Raw genomic sequence first — 11,371 nt, 5'->3', positions numbered from 1 at the left:
TGTTATTGTTTCTGTTTTTACATTACCTCTAACAGAAGAGGATGTGTGAGATATGGCGCCATCTAAAGGGCTGTGAGAACTGTTTCTTTGACCAGACCGAGCAATGGACACTGAAAATACTACAATGCTATTAATGAGTCAAAAAAGTACAAAATGTGTTTATGGTTTCAGTAGATAGCATTTCAATAATGACACATTTTAATAAAAGTACATTTTATTCATGCTCAAATTATCAAATGGAGGCTTTATTTTTCCTTTTAAAGAAATGGATAGTAAAAAAATATTTGATGACACTCCTCAGTATTCCTTATTTAGTGGCCACACCTGGAACAGAGCACACATGTGCAGTCCTTCACTCATTGTGGCAGTAGCTTCTGTAGTGTCTCTTCTCACCCCCGCAGGCTGGAATCTTTGGACCCTGAAAAAAACAACACTTGTTAGAGGTGACCTACTTGTGCTTCTATAACATACAGCAAAAGTCCTTCACTAAGAGTCAATGAATGAGTCAACTTGTTCGACATAAACTGTACCTTGTACATGCTGCAGACTAGAGTGAAGAGAGAGTTCAAGGCCTTGTCCTGCAGGTCTTCTGTGTGCTCCTGCAAATTAATAAAAGATGAGTATCCCAAAGGCCAAGTAAAATAAAAGTAACATCTAGACAAAGACCAAAAGAACATTGTTGACTTTCTACACAGCAGATCTGATAGAACATTATGCGAAAACTAGAATAATATAAATTGTCACAAGTAGCATATACATTCTTGACTTGTTATGGCCTAAAACTTGTTTTGTGAAGTTACAGTGACCTTTGACCACAGCATTTGTAATGAGTTCATCCTCGAGTCCAAATGGAAGTTTGTGCTAGATGTAATGAAATTCCCTACACGGGATATCACATTCACGATAACTGGACGGACGCGAGGTCAGTGACCTTTGGCCACTAAGATCTAATTATTTCATATGCGAGTCCAAGTGAAGGAATATTTTCATGAATACAAAAAATAAAAACTACAGCAGGGGGATTAAATAGCTACTACGTAAAATAACGCCAATATTTATTTTTACATGGGGCAATACTGATATATTAATGTGCTATAAAACTGCATTCATGTTCTGCTCACGCCATATTTGACAAGCAAACTGAAGCGTTATTTTTAACTTTGCTTAAGGTGGCTCGGCATGGACGCAGTAGTATCTGTTGTGCTGTGGAGTTACATCAAGATGTAGCTTCATATACAGTCACAGCTCTCTAAATTTACAGAAGCTTTAGGGCAGATAGTGTCAAAATAATATCCTCGCTGTAACCATAGCATCCCCTGTTAATTATTATTAGCAGAATGGGGGCATTGCTTTAATGCAAGTCAGGATGAAAAGGTGGAAGTGCCATTGCAAAGTCAGAAAGTATGTGATCTATTTGTGTCTGAAGCTTTATAGTTTCTAGCGGTCTCCTAGTTGTGTTTTTTTTTTTCTCCACAGAAGCCATAGTTTTTCCTGCTGACTGTACTGCAGCCATACCCCATTTATGGTCACCCAGGGAACATATTGATGGGGAGGATTCAGAGCTTCGGTCTTCATGGCATTCTGATGCATCAGCTGGTTTCCCACGTCCCCTTTTACACAGCTCATGACGCTGTCCCAGCTCAGCTGGGGATTGTAGAGCTCCACACACTGCAAACACCAATGGAGAAGAGAGAGAAAAAAATAAAAAAAATAAAAATAAAAGTAAAACAAGTAATATGCTGGAGAAGTGCCAGAGACTGAAAAGATGGTGCATAGGAGGAGGTAGACTAACAAACACCAGCATAACACTGGACACACATCCTTACGCTCTTGGCTGCCTTGATGACATCAGAGGAGGATTCCATGCAGTAGATAATCTGGTAAGCGACATCTGTCATGTTCAAGAGACAAGTCTGAGAGGAACAAGGAAATCAATTAATCATAGTAGAGTGGCCGCATTGTGACACCACTACAAGCCAATACTGAGTCCATTTAAAAACAAGCAAAGCATTTAGACTGAACATTTCTTCAGGCAAGTATGGCACTTTCATAACACAGATTTTTTCTGACGTGTAGTTACAGTATTATTCAGCAATTTTCTCATTTAGAGTGTAACTTTACCTCAATCAGGTTGCCCAGACATTCCTGTTCTCCATGCTGGCACTCATAAATATACTTCTGTCCATCAGGTTTCTCCTGGGGTGCAATAAATGCAACAGATTCACAAGTTATAAAAGAAAACAACCGAGATTATGACACATCAAATGATTACATTCAAGAGAAAGCATAATCACCGCACATGATTTGAGGACAACCCCACTGTAAAGTGTATAGAGGGACTACAATCCCAGGGTTAGGGCCACTGCTCACCCTTGCATTGCCGTAGGGCACCAGAGTAACTGACATGATGTCTTTCAGCATGAGCCAGGTGGGAAAGAGCATCTCAGTGAAAAACATCCTGCAGCCGGGACACAGACTCTCATAGTAAAGCCCCACCTCCACTTGATCTGTTGTGTGACGGGACCTGGTGAAGTTAGACTCAAGGCACTGTTTCAAAACCTGCACAAGACAAACACAGAGAGACAGAGAGAAGCTACTGTGTGACTAACAGGCAAAGTCAAGTCAACCGTTCTCAAGTGGTCCAATCTGCACACATGATGTATGTGGTCAACGTTATCCGTTTCCTGTCACACTGAGCTAATCGCCAACAACGGCGCCAGATAAGACATGACGACCCAGTGATAACAGGCTCGTTCGAGAGGAGCCAGTTCTGCGCAGAATCAATCGGCGGCGATCGGCGCGCAATGCATGCCGTTAGATTTGTGTCCGACTTGCTCTGATGTCATGCACACGTAATCAACGATACTCTCACGAGAGCAAGCCGGCCGTCGATTTCAGAGCTAACCGCCACAGTAGATCTCCACGGACTGCGTGGCGCAGTGCATGATGGGAAACGCCTGGCTGGCTGGCTGGCATGTTGGAGAAAATCCTTATTGTATGTGTAGTTGTAATACTTAACGCTGGATTGTTGACTATCCTTCTCATGTTTGATCTAAAAACATATCTTGTGTGGTTGATAATACAAAATCGTATTTATATAACACATATCAAAATGAGTAGTAATGTATTTCACAGGCAGACAGAGCACAAAGAGAACAAAGGATGCAGCTACACATACATTTCTACATAAATATATATTTACAAATACATGAATGAATCCAAACGTGATCTGTAAACTACAAGTAGACAAAAGTTCGGAACTAACTGGAAGTACTTTTTTCTGTAACTTCCTGTGAACGAACGAGCCTATTAACTCTGTTCGGGACGAGGCAAAGGGAGAAGAACGCTAACATTCGTAAAGCTACGATAAATGTCGCGAGAGTTTGAAGTTGTTTTTTTTTACGTTTGTATTTTCTCTTGCCAGTGAAAGTTAGCTAGCTAACGTTAACGCCAACTTAAAAAGTAACGTCGGGGTGAATGGCTGGATACGGCTGCTATAACTACCTGCTGTTACCTGTAAACTGTTACCCGTGGGCAGTGATTTAACGGAAGTTAGATAAACTTTAACCGGAACTAGCTTGTATCTGGGGTGTCCAGTGACGTCATGGTCCTCAGAAAGAGCATTTTAAGGATCGTGATAACAGACAAGCGTTATTCCGCACATCATTAACTAATCTTACCCCGCACTGGAGAGCCGAGTCCAGAGACGAGCACCACTGTGATGGAGGATGGAGACATAAAGAGGAGAGAGCGCACTGGACATGTAATACAACAGTCAGAAGCAGCAGGATCTTCATCTTCACCTGCAGCGCGAGGCTTTAGTCACCTACAAAGTACGGAACTCTGTACGACGCCACTTTAAATACGCCACCGACGCTTCCTCGTGGAGGCTACTTGTTTTTTGATTGGCTGACGATCATATGACCAAGACAGCGTCACTTGTAACCAGGGGAGATGTATGCAGACAGCTGCTGGTTTGGGGAAATAATAAACTCCCGAGTCAAAATGTCATGAGACTTGTGTCGGCCAGTTTTCACATTCTGAAGAACAACATTTTGTTGGCAATAGTTTTGTCAGCTTTCAACCTTATTTTATGTCTCCCAGAGATGACTAAATTGGTAGACAATACAAAAGGTTTCACTAATCTTGGAATGCACTGGAAAAACACTTTAAGCATGACTTTTTTGAATGTTTTATCACAAAACATTTTGAAACTTAACTAATATTTCACAACAATTTTTGGTTTTACACTACTGTATGCTACGGGTTGTATTCATTACATTATTAAATTAACACCTAATAAACTAGATCAAGTGTATTCTGCGAATATATCAGAAGTTATATCAGTTATACAAACTTATATAACTCATACAACTCAAGTGATGTCAGGGTGATATCAATTGTACAAGTCTGGTTGAGTTCAAAACCAGGACTGTCATGTTCTGTATACAAGGTTAAAACAGTTCCTATGTAGCTTCCTTTATATTATATTATTATCTGGCACAGATACAAGAGAACAAGAACATTTAAAATACTTTTAGGAGTAATTGGATGATGAGAATTGTATTCTTGGTATGACTTGTACAGATCATCTGGCTAATTATACAACTATTGCATTTCTCAGTTCAGTTCTTCGGTCCAAAAGTCATGAGAACACACTGCTGCAAAACATCACAAACCCTTGAACATTATGGAAGGTTTTACCTGGTGACTCTCACATGATCTCTCCTAGCTGCCCTCTCAAACCAGGATAAGAGACAAAAATAGCTGACAGGACAAAGACTGCATGATTCACTCTGATTCCTGTCTGCTTTGCTGTGTTTTGGCTTGGAGGGTTACATATAAAACTAAACCAGTACAGTAAAGTACTTCATCTCTGCTATATGTTACCTGTGTTTGCTTTTTCCATATTCTCCTTCAGTGTGTGAACATTTATGTTATAATGTATGAGAAAGTCACAAACACATTTGTCACATTTTCTCACTTCCCTCTTGTGGTATCTGGCCTTCAAATAATGTTGGTCTTCATTGCTTACTTCTATACGTTTAAGTCTCCACCCTAATTACATTTTTGAGAATACACGTTATCCTGTGTGGTTCTCACAGAATTAAACAAATACATTTTTGAATAATCAGTAACACTATCTTTTTAGGAAACAAAGGTTGTGGATATTCTGGTTACACCACAGATCTCAGAACAGTGTTCATTAGAGCGGCTTTCGAGGAAAAAAGTTCCTATAAAACTGTTAAAAGTAAGTAAGAAAGGGATTTTTTTTGTGGAGGTTTCTCATTGTGTTTCTCACTAAAATGCATTCTTAGTGTCCTTGAAGTACTATCCCATGTTGTCTACATCTTTGTTGGCTTGCTGTCATTGCCTTTATTTGTGGATTGTTATGTGTTTGGCCATTTGTGTGTGCATGAAACAAACAAAATGGTGACCCACTTCCAAAAACATTGTTCCATAGTAGTGTTAGTGATTAAAAGTTCCCCATGGTGCCTTTAATTTGGGAGAACCAACCCAAACTGAACAAAGGCAATAGAAAGAACCGTTCTCTTTATAGCTCATGGCAAAACAAAGACCGACATTTTGAGAATGGTACCGTAAATCACTGACATTCATATATTGATACACTTCAAGTTTGTGTACCCAAAATAATAAACCACATTTCAGTGAGTGTTTCCAATGAGGGGTGCCATAATGTTGAAGTCCAGCAAAGTTAGCAAGAATATAACTAGGACTAAGAACATATGAGTATATGAAAGTGTCACGAATTGATGATTGGCTCAAAATGATGAACCAAGGAAATAAAAGCCGAGAGCAGCAATCGTCGTTTTATATATCTTTTATTGTCTTTTAAAATCATTGCATCAGCCTAAAGAAAGAACCGTACAGATGAAAGAGTACCAGTCTGAGGACAAACAACTCTGAAGCAAGCTGTACATGAGAGAGAAAGAAAGAAATGTTGTATCTGAATAAAGGCAGACCAACAGGAGGGAGGATAACACAGGAGAAGAGAAAAAGAATAACCATATTTTCGTGCACAAGGGTTGGGCACACCTCAACCAATAGGCCTCTACTGGCTGAATCAACAGTGCTCCCTCTGAGTTCAATTGCACTTTGGTGTAGAGTAGCTTTATCTGACTGCCTCATTCATTTCCATTCATTGTTTTTGAAAGAAAGGGATTGTTGTTAACTATGCATTAAGAACCGTGCATCTGTTGCTGCTGAGGCAGTGATACATTAGTCAACTTATTGGACAACATGGGAGAGCAAAGCAGGCAAGGCGTTGCCTTGTCATTACTGTAAAAATGTTGATGCGCATTTTAAATTGTTGCCGATCTTTAATGTTGCCCATGCTGTTGCGAAATGGATCGCTGCCAATCTTGTCTCGAACGTTCAGAGTTGGGTCTTGAATATGAACTACTGTACACCAGTGAAAAGTACTACAACATTCACATCAGAATAATCAAACCAATGGCAACCTTTTAGGTCAAAGTCTAGACTGAGAAGTGATGGTGTGAGAAGATTGGATACATGCAGACAGAGAGGAAATGAAAGTGCAGTTGTTGATGTCATAACATTTTAAATGAAAGTCACACAAGCTGAAATTATTATGGGTAAGATTTGGTTGAAAAAATGAGTTTAACCAACTATTTAGTGTGAGTATCATTTGTTGTGTAGTGCAAATCAAGATCAGGATGCCTCTTGATAGTTATTCCAGAATGTCCGACTCTGTTTATGTAATAAAACGTACTCAAGCATGTTCAACAAGTGGTGTGTTTTTACTGTTATTCACAAGATGTGGGTGTCACCCCATTGAACTGAGTCCTTACCAGAAAACACCCGACAGAGTCATGCTGTCTTCTATCAATCCACCATACTGTACACATTATAAAAGCAAAAGATGTGACAGCGTCTCAAGTTAGGATTCAGTCCTGCATAAACAAGGCTCAGTGTGAAGTGCTCAGAGGTGAACTACTCAGCAGGTAAAGCCTGACAAAGACTGATTAATAAGTATGTATTAAGAAAGGAAAAAATCTTGTTGAGCTATTATTTTGAAAATTGAGGGAGCACTGTTCTCATGAGTCAAAATAAAAAAGATGAACAAACCAAAACAGAAAAAAACAAAAAACAGAACAAGCAGTCATAACATTTTCAAGTTTAAAATGACAGAGGAAATAAAGAAATATAAATCAATCTATTACAGCCACTTTGAGGAACAGACAGATTGATTCTCAAATGCATATTTACTATTTGGTTATTTACATATTGTAAACATTTGTATTTTCTTTTTTTTTCTGTACGGAGGAAAAATTCAAGCTAGCTTATTTTTTTCTTTACAGGCTCTGTAAGGTTATCATTAACAGATATAAACAAACAAACAAAAACTAACCAACACTTGGACTGACATATACCAGCTTTTTTTTAAAGCCAAATAAAAAATACAAAAACATACTTAGGCACCATAAAAGAACACGTTCTAATGCCATCATTGTTCCATGTACAAAGATCTGCGTAACGGAGTGATCACAAACTATTCATGTACCTTTTCACTCTGTCCGGGTACCAGGCTTCTCTTTGACTTTCAGCAACCACAGAGATCTGCCAAAGGACGATACAGTGTAAGATGGTTCACTGACTTACAGCATCAGTGTCCACGCTGTGGGGATCTCTGTGGCAGCATCCTACTGGAAGTGTTGCTTTTGTGGTGCACCTTTAACACTCAATCTATTCACAAAAACTGAATCTTTCAAATGACAAAACAGATTCTCATGTTAAAAAAAAAAACAACTCTCTAATATTTAATAAAATGCAAAGCAGCCAAGACTGCGTTTAACATATAGACTCAGCTCTGTAAATATTAACACATGTACATGAGCTTGCTTCTTCCTCTGAGCGCACCTGATAGTCATGCTTAAAAGATTACATGTATGTTGATCAACTGTGACCACAAAGTTTGTTGCTGATCATGATGAAGCTTTCTGCAGCTGATAAGTAAAAATGCTTGCATTTCAATAACTGCTGGAGTACAATGCAGCCGAGGAGCAAGTCGAAAGATCACGTTCACATCAAAGCCTCTTTCTGATTCGTTTCAAGCACAGTCCAAATCAGAATTATATCATCAAAAAATATAGATATCTAAGTATATATTTCAAAATATGTATTCTCTATTATGTCTCTCATTCTTCAAACTTTAATAGACACCAAATATATGTGTTTCTTTGTAGTCAGTGAAAGATGTGCTTTGTGTGTGAGGACATTTCAAGAAATATCATTTACAGTGTACCAAAGCCGATGAAAAAATATTTAATTCCTTGAATGATCAATTGTCATATAAAAAATGTTTTTCAAGAAACTCCGACACAAATGCATATCTACTAGATGAGCAGGATAAAAGCTTTGAGTTTTAGAATAATTACCAAAAGTAGGCTCAACGTCTAAACTCCAGGTCAAAGCGCAATAAAGCCTTCATCTTCTGCCCGTCTCACCACCTGACCAGGTTTCATTGCTACAAAAGTTGCATTGCTTCTAGCTATTAAACATTTGTGATTAACGTGGCATTTAATAAGTGTTTAGCTGCACTGTAAAAATGTTAATCTTAACAAGTGACGCAGCAAGCGATCCAGCTCTACATTTCTATTTCTTCTTTGAGCAACTAAAGACATCCAGCAAATTGCTTAACTGGAAGCAGAACCAGCTGGTTCAGGAGGTCTTTGAAACAAGCCGACCTGTTGTAGGATAAACTGCAATCCATTGGCATGATTTCCCAAGACATGTTTGTAAATGGTTGATTTTACAAAATGACAACAACGTTTTTATTCACCTAGCAGTATCTAGCCATGCATTTAGTTTAACTTTCATTGAAGTACTCAACAGCAATATGTGTTTTCAGAAACAATGTTTTGGTTATTCTGGATAATACACAGACCTCACTGTCAACAGGTTTTTTCAGGACTATTTCTTCAGTAGAAATTAAAAAGATTTCTCAAAATCTCATCTATCTGCATATTTAAATATCAATATTAGTAAGTGAAAACATGTCTTATTGTAATTTAGGGGAACTGACCCTTTCGGAAAATCAATGTTATTCATCTTGTCACAATTTTTCTGTGTGGACACAAATTGCATAATGAGCCAGCAGCTCTCCTTAAAGTTGGTTTGATAAGTATTACAGAGTGTATGCAGTCCATATAGTAAAACTAACTTTATAATAAAAATATTGCAATCAGTCAAAAAGCATCAGAATTACATGACAGCTGTTGACCGCGAAAACAACAAAAGCATATACTGTACAACGTATACTCCAATATCATAAAGACAACTGTTGATCACTCCCGATATACCGTATGGAAAGACCTTAACTGTATCAACTAAAAACCCTATAGACAACTGAGCTTCACCACTGTCTGTGAGTTTATGGTTGTTGGGCGTTAAACACACTATTGAGTGTGTGGAACAGAACAAAAAGTGCAGTCACAAAAGTGTTGGTCCAACAAACTGGATAATGGATGCGTCAGCAGTGGCGGGTGACTCAACCAGATTGCCTGTTCGCAAAAGGAACTGACTTAATATAAAACACTGAGAAATGCTGCATGCATTAACTAGAGAGCTTATTGAGTGAGCTTCAAACAACTGGGCTGGGCCACGGATGTGTATGGTTCACATTTCTATCTTATCTGAGATTTCTCAAAAATAAACCAGACAAAAAACTAACAAAAACACACCAAGGAAATCTAGCTTTGGTGCAGTGAGATAGAGCACCAAGCTACTGTACAGCCCCACCATAGAAAGAAGGAATATGTAACAACTATAGATGTAACAACAAAGAGGCACAACTAAAATCTTGAACATGCTCAGATTTGCTCTAACACGCACACACACACACACACACACTTACACACACTTACACACACACACACACACACACACACACACACACACACACACACACACACACACACACACACACACACACACACACAAAACAACTACGCTCATTTGCCAGTTACCCTTAAGTCTTTGATAAATGGCAAATGTGTGAACCACGGGGCTCATCATAAGGTGGTGGTGGCACCATCATCAACGAGGAGAAGACGAGCTCATCACATTGACGAAAGGCACTTCTAATCTTCCTCACTCACATGTGTTTATAGCCCTCTAATCAGAAGCACCGCCGTCACCTCTAGTTTAATTCTTGGGAATTTCTACTTTCCAAGAACTGTGCAAAGTACAGTACAATTGATTCGTCCTGACTGAAATCAAAATGACGTCTCGATTCAAACTTTTCAGGCCTAGTTAGGTTTCATTTGAAAGTGTGATTGGTCTGTTTGGAAAAATGTTGCTACCTGAAATTTGTGAACATTTCAAAAACAGAAATGATACTTTGCCCAAACGCATTGTGTTTGTTGGAAGCTTCGGTCTTCAGAAGAAATATACATAATTTACTTTCCTCACCAGAAGATTTGGTGATTATCTTACTACAATTTCTATCCCTCCTTAAAAAAGAATAAAACACAAATCCAAAATGTGCAACCTTTAAAACAGTGCACTATTTTCTAAAACCTTCTATTGCCAACAATGTTTGTCTCTTCTATATCTTTCTACAAAAATACTTTTTTTTTCTTCTTTTTGGCAATCTGAGTCTATGTAATAAATTTGAGAGAGTAATCATATCCATTCATTCTCAATAAATCAACTGTGTAAATCAAATTGAAAAGAGGCATGATGTGACGCCTCTTTCCATTTTCATCAACCACACAACAATGACTGCCTCTAAACAAATGAACTATGCTTTGAAAGTGACATAGAACAACGATGGTACAATCTTTACCTCAAGCCAATTGAACATGAGGAAAACTGAAATTCACTGCCACAGAACAGAGGGAGGGAACCGATCTCAGTCAATCTAAAACCTATTTTCCACATATGACTTTGTTGTGCATAGTACTACCACACATCATACTGTATTTGCACTACAAAAAGTTACCAACCACTGTTGCCAAGTGAAAAAAGAAAAACAACCACCCAAATGAAGGACTCCATGCATACTGTCCTAGATAATCTCTCAGACCACAGAGGCCATGCTAAATGGCAAAAGGCCTGTTTTCTTCTTCTTGCTACATGAAAAGATATCCTTCATTTGGCTCACATTAGCTGGATACTGGGCATCCTAAAACAGAATCTAAGAGCAGAGCAAGAATTGTGAAAACATAAAGAAACACAGCGATGAAACTGTAAAGTCATACACACGGACCGCATGTGTGTCTGAAATATACTGTACATGAGTTATATTACTGCTTTTTTTGTACACAAAGGTTCTACAGCTCTGTGAGTCAAACTTGTGATGAAATGAACAGTAAAGCGCGCGGGG

At 38.5% G+C, this 11,371-nt stretch overlaps 1 protein-coding gene across 1 annotated transcript; it reads right to left on the bottom strand.

The window, feature by feature from the left end:
- Positions 1 to 200: 200 nt before the first annotated feature.
- Positions 201 to 3,817, bottom strand: ifi30a (IFI30 lysosomal thiol reductase a). Its single transcript, XM_079219633.1, has 7 exons — positions 3,681 to 3,817; positions 2,371 to 2,559; positions 2,122 to 2,196; positions 1,827 to 1,913; positions 1,516 to 1,668; positions 531 to 599; positions 201 to 418 (listed from the first exon to the last, which is right to left on the bottom strand). The coding sequence occupies exons 1-7, from the start codon at positions 3,795 to 3,797 to the stop codon at positions 353 to 355; spliced, it is 756 nt and encodes a 251-aa protein (XP_079075759.1). The 5' UTR covers positions 3,798 to 3,817; the 3' UTR covers positions 201 to 352.
- Positions 3,818 to 11,371: the final 7,554 nt, after the last annotated feature.

The sequence above is a fragment of the Taurulus bubalis genome, assembly GCF_910589615.1.
Source record: "Taurulus bubalis genome assembly, chromosome: 1".
Taxonomy (NCBI): domain Eukaryota; kingdom Metazoa; phylum Chordata; class Actinopteri; order Perciformes; family Cottidae; genus Taurulus; species Taurulus bubalis.
The sequence above is the reverse complement of the archived record's forward strand: the minus strand, read 5'-3'. Positions and strand labels throughout refer to the sequence as shown.

What these genes read in the sequence shown, in the direction of transcription:
- ifi30a (XM_079219633.1), bottom strand. Translation starts at nt 3,797, where the DNA reads ATGAAGATCCTGCTGCTTCTGACTGTTGTATTACATGTCCAGTGCGCT. An exon ending in TCATCAAGGCAGCCAAGAGC is followed by an intron (nt 1,669 to 1,826) that starts GTAAGGATGTGT and finishes TGGTGTTTGCAG; the next exon opens with TGTGTGGAGCTCTACAATCC. An exon ending in TAGTCTGCAGCATGTACAAG is followed by an intron (nt 419 to 530) that starts GTACAGTTTATG and finishes TGTTTTTTTCAG; the next exon opens with GGTCCAAAGATTCCAGCCTG.